We start from the raw sequence: 14411 nt of genomic DNA on the forward strand, positions 1-14411 counted from the left end.
CTCAGGGTATTGTTGTCGGTTTTGTAATGAAATAAATTGATATTCATCTACAAAATATTATCTATTTAGTTTCTTTTGTAGTTTTCTGTATTTGTGTATGATTTTAACCCAGGGGTGGGCAATTATTTTTGATGGAGGGGTCACTTCATGAATGGTGGCACACTTCGCGGGCCACACACTTAATGTAGATGCAAATGTATAATATTAACACAAAGTAAAGCCTTGTATTTGTAAATACAAATGCAGTGGCGAGCCACAGAAATAATTTGGCGGGCCAAATGTGGCCCGCCGGCCATACTTTGCCCACCCCTGTTTTAACCTATTTAGTTCCTTTTGTAGTTTTCTGTATTTGTGTATGATTTTAACCTATTTATCACGTAGTGTATTATTGACGCATTTAGTGTTGATTCGTAAAAGGAAAAAATTAATGACTGTTAATTATAAACTTTTTTATTTTCTATCAGAGATCACAAAAATATGAAGCACGATAATGTACAAAAATATTTACATTCATATTTACACAGGACTGAACACTTAAATATTGCACTAAGACTACAGAGTGTGGACATGATGGTGATAGTGATGGCGATAGTGATGATAGTGATAATGATGGTTATGATAATGACTAATAATGATGATAGTGACTGGTGATGAAGATGATAATGATGATGTCTGGTCCCTAAGGATTCACATCACAGTAAAAGTCGATCTTTAATTAATGTCACGTCCCTCCTACACCTCCCCTCGCTCCCCCTACACCTCCCCTAACCTGCCCACACCTCCCCTTCACTCACCCTGCACAGCGTCACTCTCGCCATAATTTAAACTCCCAATTATGGGATAATAGTATGATTCACCATGGTCGAGTCCGTGTGTGAGAGGGTCGTGGGGAAGGTGTGGTCTTGGTTCGATTCAATACGCGATTTCGGCGCCCCAGGGCCTGTAGGGCTTGACCCCGGCGCCGCCAGGCTGCAGGCCGGGGTTGTAGGAGGCAGCGTTGAGCGGCGCCGTGTTGCCGGAGAGGTTCAGGTTAGGGATGTTGGAAGGGTTGGCGGGGAAGGTGTGGGCGTTGAGGTTGAGGTGGTAGTTGGTGTGAGGGGTGGAGGCTGTGCTCATGGTGACAGCAGGAATCTGTGGTGCCCCGGATCCCGTGGTGGGCAGACGAGGGACCTGCCCCGCCCCGAGGCTACACCCAGGCCCACCACTACCCAGATCATTGGAGCCGCTGGAAGACGGGGCGCTAAAGGCAGACATGCCGTGACTCTGATCCAGGCCTCCCAGGCTGGATGTGTGGTGGGGGCCGGGGGAGGGGTGTGTGGCACCGTGTGGGGGCAGCACATGCCCCTGGAACCCTCCAGACAGAGACGACCCCGCAGGGTAAGTCGTAGGAGTGGTGGTCGCTTGCGATGACCCCCACCCCCAGGAGGACGCTGCCTGTTTGTTGGCCAGGTCCCTCTGGGCGGCGTAACACTGCAGGTGACTCATGAGGCGCAGGCGCAGTGGGTCCTGGATGTCCATGCCTTCAATGGTGACCAGGTAGCGCGCCACCTCCGCCGCACACTCCCGGAAGCCGATGTTGTGGTAGTCCATGGCGAACTTGTTGGGGTCGTAGGCGAGGGCGTCCAGACCTGTGAGGAAGACGGCTACTATTAGTGCATGGGGTGATGGATACGGCTCTCTCTCTCTCATACTAAAACACTAGTGTTATATACCCCAATAACTTTAATTAAAATCTATGATAAACATTGTGTGTGTGTTAGATAAGAGTTCGTTAAAGAAAGGATGTTAAGCAGAGGGAAAGAATATGAGTGTGTTAAGGCAATGGAGTGTGGAAGTAGAAGGGACTCGGGGAGGGAGGGATGGTGTGTTAAGTAGAGGGAGGAAGAGTGTGTTAAGTAGAGGGAGGGAAAGTGTGTTAAGTAGGAGGAAGAGAGTGTTAAGTAGAAGGAGGGAGAATGTGTTAAGTAGCGGGAGGGATGGTGTGTTAACTGTTAAGTAGAGGAAGGGAGCGGAACCGGGACGTGACAGAATCTTCCTGAGGTCGTGCCCAACCTGGGAACTCTCTCTCTCTCTCTCTCTCTCGACTGTGTGTGTAACCAGTAGCAGCTGAAACCCAGTAATCACTTACACGCACACACATCATATGTACATACACAAGCACACATATTCTCATATCTATACACACACACACACACACACACACACACCGCCTCCTATCCACCCTCCCTACCCCTACTTTGCTCATCGTTCAATTTTCATTCATTTCGTTCAGAGAAAAGTTCCCACCGTTGTTACTTTAGGTGGGCCGCGGTCACTGTGGAACTAATCCGTTTAAAATAGACTGAACGGTGACGGAAAGTGTCAACAGAAAACGAGGAGAGTTCGCACAATCGTTGCCAGTTTTAAAAATTATGACTATTATTTTTTCTCACTTACGAACCGTGAAATATCTTACGTTTTTCTGATAATTTTATTTTTTACGACATGAAGTTAAAGAGGGAATCATTTTTGTCATATCTGGTGGGGAGGGAAAAACTAAGAGGGATATTAAGAGAAGAAATTAGTTTAAGATTTAGAGGGGGAAAAATAAATAAATGATGAATAGTTGGCAACTCGTCTGATGTTACCAGGGTCGGGCGATCTTTGGACCTTTTTCCCACCCTGGCAGTGGTTCGTTCCCACCCCACACACGTACACACACACACACACACAGGCCACGTCCGAAACACACACACCACACACACACACACCCCAACACCTTATCAATTAAATATCAACTTTGCCACCCCCAACACGAACGCACCCTCAATACACCCCCAACGTTAACACACCCTACACCACCCCCACCCTCTCCCACTCCATTCAACAACAAACCTTCACACAAACACAAGCACAAACCACACACCCTAACACACCCCAACACACCAATCATAAAAGTCCATCATGTACACAGAATCATCATCATCATCATACATCGTGCATGATTACCTCAGCTGGGTAGGGTGGGGGCGAGGGGGGAGACGGGCCAGGTGTGTGTGGGGAGGGGAGGTAAGCCAATCAGCTGACCCAGTTCAGTCCAAAACATAAACATTGATGATGGTAGCCGGAGGAGGTAGTCATTTCTCAAACGGTAAATAGGAAAATTATTGTGTGTCGAGTAGGTGGGTGTGTAGGGTGGAATAGGTGGGTGTGTGGGGGTGTGTAGGGTGGAATAGGTGGGGTGTATGGGGGATAGCAGAGTATATGGGGGAGAGATGAGTGTTGGTGGATGTACGGGGGATAGAGAATAGTAATTCATTTAGGTGGGGGTAGGAGGTGGTTAAGTTCGTTTGAGTGGATGTCTGTCCGTTCATTTGTGTGTCTGTGCCTATATACATCTCTCCCTTTGTCTGTGCGTCTGTCTGTCAGTGTCAACAGACGTACGAGTCACGTCTCGCGCTTTCTAATTCAATACACACAACTACTGGCCCATTGTGTGAGTGTGTGAGTGTGTGTGTGTGAGAGAGAGAGAGAGAGAGAGAGAGAGAGAGAGAGAGAGAGGGGGAGTAGGAACGCGGGCTGGTGTCAACATAAAGAGTGGGGGGGGGTGAGAGGAAGTAGGAAGAAGAGGGGAGAGAGCGAGGTGGGGGGAGGGGGCAACAAGCTCGGACAGGTGGTGGTAAGTCAGCCAGATGTTAGATGCCCAGAATTCCTTTTAGTGTGGGGGAGGGGAATGTTGGGGGTGTGTATGTTGGGGAGGAGGTTGAGGGGAGGGAGAGGTGTGTTGGGGAGGTTGAGAAGAGGAGGAGGTGTGTTGGGGGTAAAGGGGAGGGTGTGTTGGGGAGGTGTGTTATAGTAGGGGATGCATGAGGGAAGGAGGGAGGAAGTGTGTGTTGTGGTAGGGAGGAGTGTACCTAAGGGAAGGAAGAAGGAATGTGTACGTGTATAGGGAGGGAGGGACGGAGGCAGTGTGTGTGTGTGTGTGTGTGTGTGTGTGTGTGTGAGGGGTGATGATTTTGCGAGGGAAGGAGTTAAGGAGATACGGATGAGGAGGGACAGGGAGGAATAGTGGGCTGAGGAGGGAGAGAGGGAGGTGGAGAGTGGGCTGAGGAGAGAGGTAGGGAGGTGGAGAGTGGGCTGAGGAGGAGATAGGGAGGTGGAGAGTGGCTGAGGAGAGAGAGGGGCGGAGATTGATTTTGATTTTGCCGCTTACAGCCGCTACTTTATTGTGCACCCACACTCATCCTGTGAGCGGTAGCGCAAAAGGATTACAGAGTAGAGTTTACAACGGTCATAATAATTAACCCCGTTGTCAGGATATTATGGCACTGAACGTTACACAGAGTGGGCTGAGGAAGGAGAGGTGGGCGTGGGCTGAGGAGGGAGGGGAGGTGGAGAGAGGGGAGAGAGGGAGGTGGAGAGTGGGCTGAGGAGGGAGAGGGGAGGTGGAGAGTGGGCTGAGGAGGGAGAGAGGGGAGGTGGAGAGTGGGCTGAGGAGGAGAGAGGGAGGAGGTGGAGAGAATGGGCTGAGGAGGGAGAGATGGAGGTGGAGGGGAGAGGGGCTGAGGAGGGAGAGATGGAGGTGGAGAGTGGGCTGAGGAGGGAGAGATGGAGGTGGAGAGTGGAGCTGAGGAGAGAGATGGAGGTGGAGGGGCTGAGGAGGGAGAGAGGGAGGTGGAGAGTGGGCTGAGGGAGGGAGAGGGAGGTGGAGAGGGGCCTCCCATTGTGAGGGGTAAAGGCTCTCACTGGGCACAACCCTGCCCGGGCCCTGGGAACCTGCCTGCTCACCACCCACCTCTGAGAACGGGTGTAGGGGTGTATGGTGTTGGGTGGGTGTTGAGGGTGGGGTGTATGGTAGGGTGATGATGAGAGTGTAGGGTGGGGTGTTGAGGGGGTGTAGGTAGGGTGGGGTGTTGAGGATGTAGGGTGGGGTGTTGAGGGTGTAGGGCGGGGTGTTGGAGGGTGTAGGGTGGGGTGTGGGGGGGTGGGTGTTGAGGGTGTAGGGTGGGTGTATGGTAGGGTGGGATGATGAGAGTGTAGGGTGGGGTGTTGAGGTGTAGGGTGGGGTGTTGAGGGTGTGGTGGAGTGTAGGAGTGGATGATGTGGTGTTTCCATTTTGCATACTGTTCAATCAGGTGCCCATTGATGCTAAAACCTAACCTAACCTAACCCGCTCAAACTAAAGTAAAGTTATAATCGAATCTAGTTTATCTCTCTCTCTCTACCCTCCACCTGCTTCTTCACTCTCAGTTTTTTTGCCGAATTGGCAAATGGTGGGATTTGGCCAAGGTGTCTTTCATATTTACATGGTCTCACGAAAAATTTAGTGTCCCTATCATATTTCTGCTACTACCACTACCACCACTATTATTATTACTACGACCACTACTACTAACACCATCAGGACTCGTACTACTATCACCCCTAGCACCATCACCAATATAATTACCACCATCACTCGTACCGCCTTTTAATACCACAATCACCACCACTACAAACTACTACTATCCATTACCACCAATATAATTTGTTTACTACCACCATCAGCGTCACGATTATACTCCCTGACTACCACCACAATCACCACTACTACTAATACCACTCACTACCAGCAGCACCAGTAGCGACCATAATCACAGAGGTCCCTCTCCCCCTCCCCTACCCACACACCTCTGACCAACATCCCCCCCAATATTTCCCCGGAACTACCCACCACACGGACCCATTGTTACCACTCTAAGGGTACACCACGGAGCACCATTGTTACCGAAAGACGACTCACACACGAACACGTTATGCCGCCACCAGCTCGGCTCCCTGACTGACTGACTGCTATTTCCGTGAGTGAACTGTTTTTTTTTTATCGGGTGGGTGGAGGAGGTAAGGGGGTGGGTGGCGGGGTGAAGGAAGGATAATTCTTTATTTTTAACCAGGAGGATAAGGATGAGGAGGAGGAGGGATGGAAAGAAGCCTACTGAGACTTCCTGTTAAGGTTCCTTCGGGTGTGTAGAGGGGGACACAACGGATGTTTAAGAAGCCGCGTATTAGGGAAGTGTGATGAGGTGTCCTAGTTCTAACATTTGGCCTGTGTGGGAGGAGAGGGTTTGTCTCTCTCTCACTTACCCTTGGTGTGGAGCATCTTAAGGTGGTCGACTGTCATCTGCAGTATTTCCGCCTTCTCTAGCTTGGCCGACCCTTGCTTCTCAAAGGCGGCGGGCACCAGGCGCCTCAGCTCCGACAGTGAGTTGTTGATGCGGTCCCTGCGGCGCTTCTCTATGATGCCGCGACGACGCTTGCGGGAGGCCCCTCCACCGCCGCCACTAGAGGAGCAGTCGTCCAGGCTGACCAGGGAAGAGGGATGGTTAGTTGGACAGGTGTGAGGAGGAAGAGTGGGGGATGAGGTGGTGGGTATGATGTGAATGCTGGAGGGTGGGGGAGGTGGTTGGCGTGTATGGGCATGTGTGGGTTGGCGTGTATGGGCATGTGTGGGTTGTGATTGATTGGTGTGATGCGTGTGAGGGGGGATGATGCAGGTATGTGTGGGGGATGATGCAGGTATGAGGGGATGATGCAGGTATGTGTGAAGGGGGATGATGCGGTATGTGTATGAGGGAGATGATGCAGGTATGTGTATGAGGATGATGCAGGTATGTGTATGATGAGGGGGATGATGCAGGTATGTGTATGAGGATGATGCAGGTATGTGTGTGATGAGTATGTGTATGAGGATGATGCAGGTATGTGTAATGATGCGGAGGTATGTGTATGAGGGATGATGCAGGTATGTGTATGATGCAGGTATGATGCAGGTATGTGTATGAAGGGGGATGATGCAGGTATGTGTATGAGGGGATGATGCAGGTATGTGTATGAGGGATGCAGTGATGTGTATGAGGGAGATGATGCAGGTATGTGTGATGATGCAGGTATGCAGGTATGTGTATGAGGGGATGATGCAGGTATGTGTATGAGGTATGATGATGATGCAGGTATGTGTATGTGTATATGATGCAGGTATGTGTGAGGGATGATGCAGAGTGTGTATGGGGGGATGAGGTGCAGGTATGTGTATGAGAGGGGATGACAGGTATGTGTATGAGGGGATGATGCAGGTATGTGTATGGGGAGATGATGCAGGTATGTGTGTATGAGGGGGATGATGCAGAGTATGATGAGATGTGATGGATGACAGGTATGTGTATGAGGATGATGCAGGTATGTGTATGAGGGGATGATGCAGGTATGTGTATGAGGGGGATGATCAGGTATGAGGGGGATGATGCAGGTATGTGTGTGTATGGGGATGATGCAGGTATGTGTATGAGGGGGTATGAGGGGATGATGTGTGTATGAGGGGGATGATGCAGGTATGTGTATGAGGGATGATGCAGGTATGTGTATGAGGGGATGAGGTCACAGGTATGTATGAGGGGATGATGCAGGTATGTGTATGAGGGGGGATGGATGCAGGTATGTGTATGAGGGGATGATGCAGGTATGTGTATGAGGGGGATGATGCAGGTATGTGTATGAGGGGAGATGATGCAGGTATGGGTATGAGGGGGTGAGGTAAGTATGCGTGTTAGGAGAATGAGAGTTATGTATGCGTGTGGGGGGGTAAGGCATGTATGTATGAATGTATGGGAGATGAGGCAGATGTGTATGTTGAGGAGGGGTGTGAGACAATTGTTTAAGTATGGATGAGATGTGTGTGTATGTGTGTATGTATGTATGTATGTATGTATGTATGTATGTATCGGGACATATAAAATACAGGAAAAATAACATCCATTTGGCGGCACCATCAACAAACACACACACACACACACACACACAGGCAGGTTAAGGGCAAGTATTTCACCTATAGGGGGAAAATCATCCATCAGGTGAGAATATAATGGTGCGGGATTGAACTAAGAACATGAACTTGGTGTGATTATGAATGAGCTTTGTGAACGTGATGTTGAATGGTGAAGGAAGGAAAACTGTAATGAACGGCGAGGTAGTGAATAGTGAACACTGTGGTGAATAATGATGTGAACATGAGTGAACTATATGTATAATTGTGAACAATATAAAGGTAGTGAACAGAAGTCAACATAATGAATACACGTAAACGTGACTAGTGAACAAAGGTGATGAACAATAATGAAAAAAAATTAACAGGATGAACACTGGTGAACGAGTGATAAATAATATGAACACATGTAAATATTAAGATAAGTAAATTTGAAAATAAGAAAACAAGAATACAGATGAATAAGAACGCAGGTGAACATGATGAACAGGTGACACGAACACAGGTGAACAAGAACACAGGTGAACTGAACACAGGTGAACAAGAACACAGGTGAACAAGAACGCAGGTGAACAAGAACACAGGTGAACAAAAACGCAGGTGAACTGAACACAGGTGAACAAGAACGCAGGTGAACAAGAACGCAGGTGAACAAGAACGCAGGTGAAAATTAAGGCAGTTTACGTGAACAAAGGTGAACATGGAAAAATGAAGAACACAGATGTATAGTATATATCAGGTGCCTAAAAGAGAGCTCAGGTTCTCAACTGGCTCAGCCATGTTAATATTGTAATTATTATCCACTCTATATCTGTATTTTTCTGGCTAAATAAACTGTTTCAATTCAATTCAATCATGATGAACGTGAAGAACAGGAGTGTGATGAACAGAGAGAGAGTTAACTCACTCTTTCTCGTCGCCAGAGTAGATGTCATCACCGTCACTCTCACTCAGTGTTCGCTTCATGTTGCAAATGTTGGCGTCGACGTGGTTAAGGTGCCCCGGAGGTCGCGACGACCCGTACAGTCCTGCCTCCTGCTTCACGCCGCTAAACGCCGTTGCACGACCGCTCACGATCATAAGACACACCAGTAACAATACCACAACAGACACGTCGTCCGGGTCAAGACGTGTAATACCTCACTGATGTACGTCACTTGTCACTGTTTGGTACGACACTTGTATATTGTATCACTTTGATATTGTACAGTAAAGGCACTCCAGTTAACTAAGACACTTGGGGGATGAGAAGTTGTGGGCGTAATCCTCAACACAAGGCAGTGGTGTGCATGCACGTGCGTGCGTATGTGAGAGCACACGGTGCGTGTGTCGACGACGGCGGTGGGCTGGGAAGTGTCGTGTGCCGGGCGACGGTCGACCTCATATACAACCGTGCGCCGCGGGACTCACGCAGTCGCCAGACGTACGATCACTCCCTTCTATCTCCCTCACGCTACCTCGTATTTACTCGCTCAAAACTGTAACATCGGGCTTACGTTAGGTGTATATCAGTAATACGTTAAATTCAACGTTGAGATTTAGTTAAAAGTGAATTTTGTAGGTGTACAAGACAAGCGGTGGCGATGTGTGCGTGTGGCGTACATGTGTGAGTGTGTGCGTGTGCGAGTGTGTGAGCGGCGGTGTTCCCACGCGCACCGTGTGAACCTCTCGCCACCTACTGTCCGCCACCACACGCTCGCCGCCACACCCTCCTCTCCCCTCCTCCTCTACTCTAGTTTAACTCCTTCCCCAGTAATCTCTACTCTCTTTCTTACTTAAATCTTACTCTACATTACAGCCTGAGTAAAATTTAGACTCGGTTAAATAAGGCCAGAATCATCACCACACAGAGAGGAAGACTGACAACACAGTCCGTGGAGGAGGGAGATCTCGTGTCGTTGTTGCCCTGAGGTGCGCGGTAGCCGGTCTGATTGACACGACAATAACCCTGCACACTGCTCCTGGGGCCCACCACTAGCCACAAGGACGCATCCCACACACCTCAACTATCCCTCCTCACCACCTCTATCCTCAACTTGCATTTGAGCGAATCTTGGAGTATTACTTATCGAGCCCTTCTACTTCAGGCTGGCGGGAGAGTTTCCCAAGCCTCTACGACGCGGCGGTGTAGAGGCGGATTCTGTTTGGGCTTCCGGCGTGGTTGGGGTGAGCTATGCGTGACACAGGGCAGGTTAAACGATGTGCGGGGTGCCCACAGTGTGTGTGTGTGCTGCCCGCCAGGTGGTGCCGCCCACTATGCCACCTGAGCATCCACTGACAACACCTCACATCTCGACGACCACCTGTAGAAGGTCAACAACCACTGAGGCAGCAGTCAAGCCTAGCGAGAGGCGAGGTGGAGGGTGGCTGCACCTAACCTAACGTAGTAACACAATTATTCTAGTCTAACCTAATCTAGAATAGCAACCTAAGCTAGACAAGTTAAGACCTAACTTCAACTAACCTAACCTAATCTACTTGACTGCGCACTAACCTAACATATTCTACATCTTAAATAACCTAACCTAATCTACCCTATTCTAGATATTATTAAACCTAATCTAACCTACATCTTACTCACTTAACCTAACCTAACCTACATCTTGTAACCCTAACCAACACCACATCTTAACTTAACTAACCTAACCTACATCTTACTTAACCTAATCTAACCTACATCTTACTCACTTAACCTAACCTAACCTAATTACCTCACCCCTTATAAATATACAGCATCATTCAAGAAGGTATACTGTCACCATCACTGTTCAGAACACCTTTATATAGATCACCTACAGTATACAGTACACTTCATTATAACACTCAACCTCTATACCACATTGATGACGAGTTGGTGGTGTTCAGGACAAGTAATATCAAGTACTTAAGTATGACTTTTACCTCAGCACTGCTTATAATCCAAACAATTTCTTGACATTACTTGATATTACAGTTAATGGGTAATAAATCCCTATAATTTTAACGTGGATATTATTTATTTTGAACCCATTTTTTCATTAACTTGTATCAACTTGAGAATTATTGGTACAGTGAAAATTTCATGTATGTAACCCGTGTTTATTGTGTGTGATGTTTAATAAAAGAATCATTATTATTATTTTATTATTATTATTATTTTATTATTACTATTATTATTATTTTTTTATCTATTATTATTATTAGTAGTAGTAGTAGTAGTAGTAGTAGTATCATCATCACCTATCATAAACCTAACCTAACCTAACCTAACCTAACCTAAACCTAACCTAAACCTAACCTAAACCTAAACTTAACCTAACCTAACCACTTTATTACCTTCATTGTGGGGATATTCTCGACTGGGAGGGAGGAAACGTCTGCTACAATTTATCTGTGAAAATTTTATCCGATAGAAAATAACACGAAATGGGACCTTAAGATAAATGTATTGAACAATTTATAGATTTATAAGAGAGAGAGAGAGAGAGAGAGAGAGAGAGAGAGAGAGAGAGAGAGAGAGAGAGAGAGAGAGAGAGACTTATTTATTATGGACAAACATAAGTAATTAGTAGATGCCAAAGAGCTATTTAATTGTGCACATGTTAGATAGATCTCACGATAACATATTCTAAAAAATATTTAACGACTTTAGCGAATTTTGCTAATTCATGTACATTGTATATAGAGTGTTGTTAAATAGAGACCCTTTGACTTATTTTTTAATTGACTTGGGACTTAAATAACACGGAGGAGGGGGGGGGGGAGGAGGTGAAGTCATTAGCTCATTAGTGCAGCTCAGCATTGGAGGTCGATATGTTGGTCAGTTCCCACGGCTCTCTCTCTCTCTCTCTCTCTCTCTCTCTCTCTTAATTCTTTACTTTACCAACATTTAATTATTGATTATTTAATTAACTGATTCTGGCATTATTAGTTTTTCTCGAGCGATAAATTTTATTCACTTTATATATTGTTATTATTGTCTTGTGTATAAATGTCAAGTATATTTCTTCAGTTAATAAAAGTATGAATAATGTCCAGCTTTAATTTATTCATTTATTACAAAGTTGTTTTTTTCCATCTATTTAATATTAACAGTTTAGGTTTTTATTTTGTATTTTGTATTTTTTCCTGTTTTTTTTTCGTCTCCGCTTAATTGGTGATTTACTTATTAATAGGTTTCTAATTTATCAATAAACTCACCTGTTGATTAGTTTGTCTGTGTATTTACCAATTAATCATTTGCTTAATTTACTTATTGAACCATTTATTAGTTTGTGAATTAAAATTTCTTCCAATTTAGTATTATTTTGATTACTTGCCAATTAATTAACAAATCTGTATTTATTTGTTAACTTATAATGTAACCTAATTGGCCAACATAATTTACTAACTTAATATTTCAATAATTTTTCCATTTTTTTATTTTGTTATTTACGACTCAATTAACTCTAAATTACTTACGTACTAATTTACTGAATTGATAATAATTGACAAGTTTATTAAAAGCCTTCGTTAAATTATTTACAAAGTTAATTAATGACCGTACTTTAATTACTCAGGTTATTTACGTCCTTTTTTAATAGAAGCTTCGTGTTATTATTATTATTGTTATTATTATTATTGTTGTTTTTGTTGGTGGTGATGATTATTGTTATTTATTTTTATATTTTATTACTTTTATTGCTATTATTATTATTATTATTATTATTATTATTATTATTATTATTATTATTATTATTATTATTATTATTATTATTAACATTTACCACGTCTTTATAAAACTAGTCGGTATTAAGTGTGTTAGTGGTTTTAATATACGAATAATATAGACTTCTTATGGGCACCTTGACATCTCGATCTACCAACTTCTTATCCAGTTGCCTCTCGAATGTCAACACGCTTGGGGGGGGGGGGTGACCACCTGCCTTGGGTAAGCTGCTCCTCACACACACACACACGTCCACAATAAGCTGTTCTTTCTCTCAAGCTTGGTGAATGTATGTAGGTGGTCGTGTTCTGGAATCTGCAGGACAGCTTAAAAATATGCTTGAATCTCTCTCTCTCTCTCTCTCTCTCTCTCTCTCTCTCTCTCTCTCTCTCAGCTTGGATTTAGAGAGAGGGGGATTATTTGTAATAACCAAAAAAGCGTTGTTGGTTGGTGTTTGCTTCTGCGGTTGTAAAGTTAACTGTGTCTTTCACCTGTTTTATTCTCGTTGCCTTCTTCTTCTTCTTCGGGTTAAAGATAAAGGACAATGTAGACAGTAAAAGATAATTATTTATTTATTTAGAATATCAGTTAATGTTTTATACTCACCCTTCCTTCTTTCATTTCCTTCCTTCTCTCCCTCCTTCCTCTCCCCTTCCTTCTCTCCTTCCCTTCTTCGTCATCCTACCTCATCACCTCCTTCCACTTACTCTTACACTCATGGGCTCTCCTCTCCCTCCCTTCTTCCTCCCTCCCTCCCTCATACACCCAGGTTTGGCATCGCAGCTGTCGTGCGGGGGGGGGGGGCAAGGCGGCAGAGATCACTCCTACCCCCTCCTCACCCCCCCCATCCCTCAGCGTGCCCCTCACGACCCAGATGGTAGCGTCGGTCTGCTCTCCCCCTCCTCCCCTCCCCCTCTCTCCCCCTCCCCACCCGTGGGAAAATACTGAGGGGGGCGGGGAAGGGAGAGGTGGTGAGTGAGGGGTGGAGGTGACGTACACACAGGTTCACTATACAGTGTATACAGTACACACAAATACTTGCATAGAATAACACATACATACATACATACATACATACATACATAGAGTGGTGTATGTACTCAGTAATTAGCAATAGTCTGTAACATAACTAATAACAGTAGTAATGTGAGGTCAAATAGGATTTAGGAGGGAGTAGTGTGTTTCGAGGGACGTGGCGGGTATCATGAGGGCGTGGGGAGTGTTATGAGGGCGTGTAGGTCTATGGGGCGTGGGGAGTTATGAGGGCGTGTAGGTCTTGTGGGGGCGTGGTAGAGGACGTGGGGCTCTCTATGAGGGCGTGTAGGTCTTATGGGGGCGTGGATTGTTATGAGGGCGTGTATATCGTATGGGGCGTGGGGATTGTTATGAGGGCGTGTATGTCTTATGGGGCGGGGATTATGAGGGCGTGTAGGTCTTATGGGGGCGTGGGGAGTGTTAGGGCGTGTAGGTGGGGCGTGGTAGAGACGTGGAGGAGTGGGGCGTGTTGGTCTTTGGGGGGAGTTATGAGGCATATCAGGGGTTGCATGGGCGTGTAGGTGTATGGGGTATGGTAGCGTGGTAGAGGACGGGAAATGTTACGAGGGGTGTAGGTCTTATAGGGCGTGGTGGACGTGGCTCTATGAGGGCGTGTAGGTCTTATGGGGCGTGGGATTGTTATGAGGGCGTGTATATCGTATGGGGGCGTGGGGATTGTTATGAGGGCGTGTATGTCTTATGGGGCGTGATTGTTAGAGGCGTGTATATCGTATGGGGCGTGGGGGATTGTTATGAGGGCGTGTATGTCTTATGGGGCGTGGGGAATTGTTATGAGGGCGTGTATGTCTTATGGGGGCGTGGGGATGTTATGAGGGCGTGTATATCTTATGGGGGCGGGGGATTGTTATGAGGCGTGTATGTCTTATGGGGCGTGGGGAGTGTTATGAGGCG

General features: G+C 46.2%; 1 protein-coding gene across 1 annotated transcript; it reads right to left on the bottom strand.

Moving 5' to 3' along the window:
• Positions 1–434: 434 nt before the first annotated feature.
• Positions 435–10193, bottom strand: LOC121866385 (hairy/enhancer-of-split related with YRPW motif protein 1-like). Its single transcript, XM_042366027.1, has 3 exons — positions 8685–10193; positions 6103–6320; positions 435–1628 (listed from the first exon to the last, which is right to left on the bottom strand). Exons 1-3 carry the CDS (start codon positions 8855–8857, stop codon positions 913–915), a joined length of 1107 nt encoding a protein of 368 aa, XP_042221961.1. The 5' UTR covers positions 8858–10193; the 3' UTR covers positions 435–912.
• Positions 10194–14411: the final 4218 nt, after the last annotated feature.

The sequence above is a fragment of the Homarus americanus genome, unplaced genomic scaffold, assembly GCF_018991925.1.
Source record: "Homarus americanus isolate GMGI-L3 unplaced genomic scaffold, GMGI_Hamer_2.0 scaffold16430, whole genome shotgun sequence".
NCBI lineage: Eukaryota > Metazoa > Arthropoda > Malacostraca > Decapoda > Nephropidae > Homarus > Homarus americanus.

What these genes read in the sequence shown, in the direction of transcription:
- LOC121866385 (XM_042366027.1), bottom strand. Translation starts at nt 8,857, where the DNA reads ATGATCGTGAGCGGTCGTGCAACGGCGTTTAGCGGCGTGAAGCAGGAG. An exon ending in TACTCTGGCGACGAGAAAGA is followed by an intron (nt 6,321 to 8,684) that starts GTGAGTTAACTC and finishes TTCCCTGGTCAG; the next exon opens with CCTGGACGACTGCTCCTCTA. An exon ending in TAAGATGCTCCACACCAAGG is followed by an intron (nt 1,629 to 6,102) that starts GTAAGTGAGAGA and finishes TCTTCCTCACAG; the next exon opens with GTCTGGACGCCCTCGCCTAC.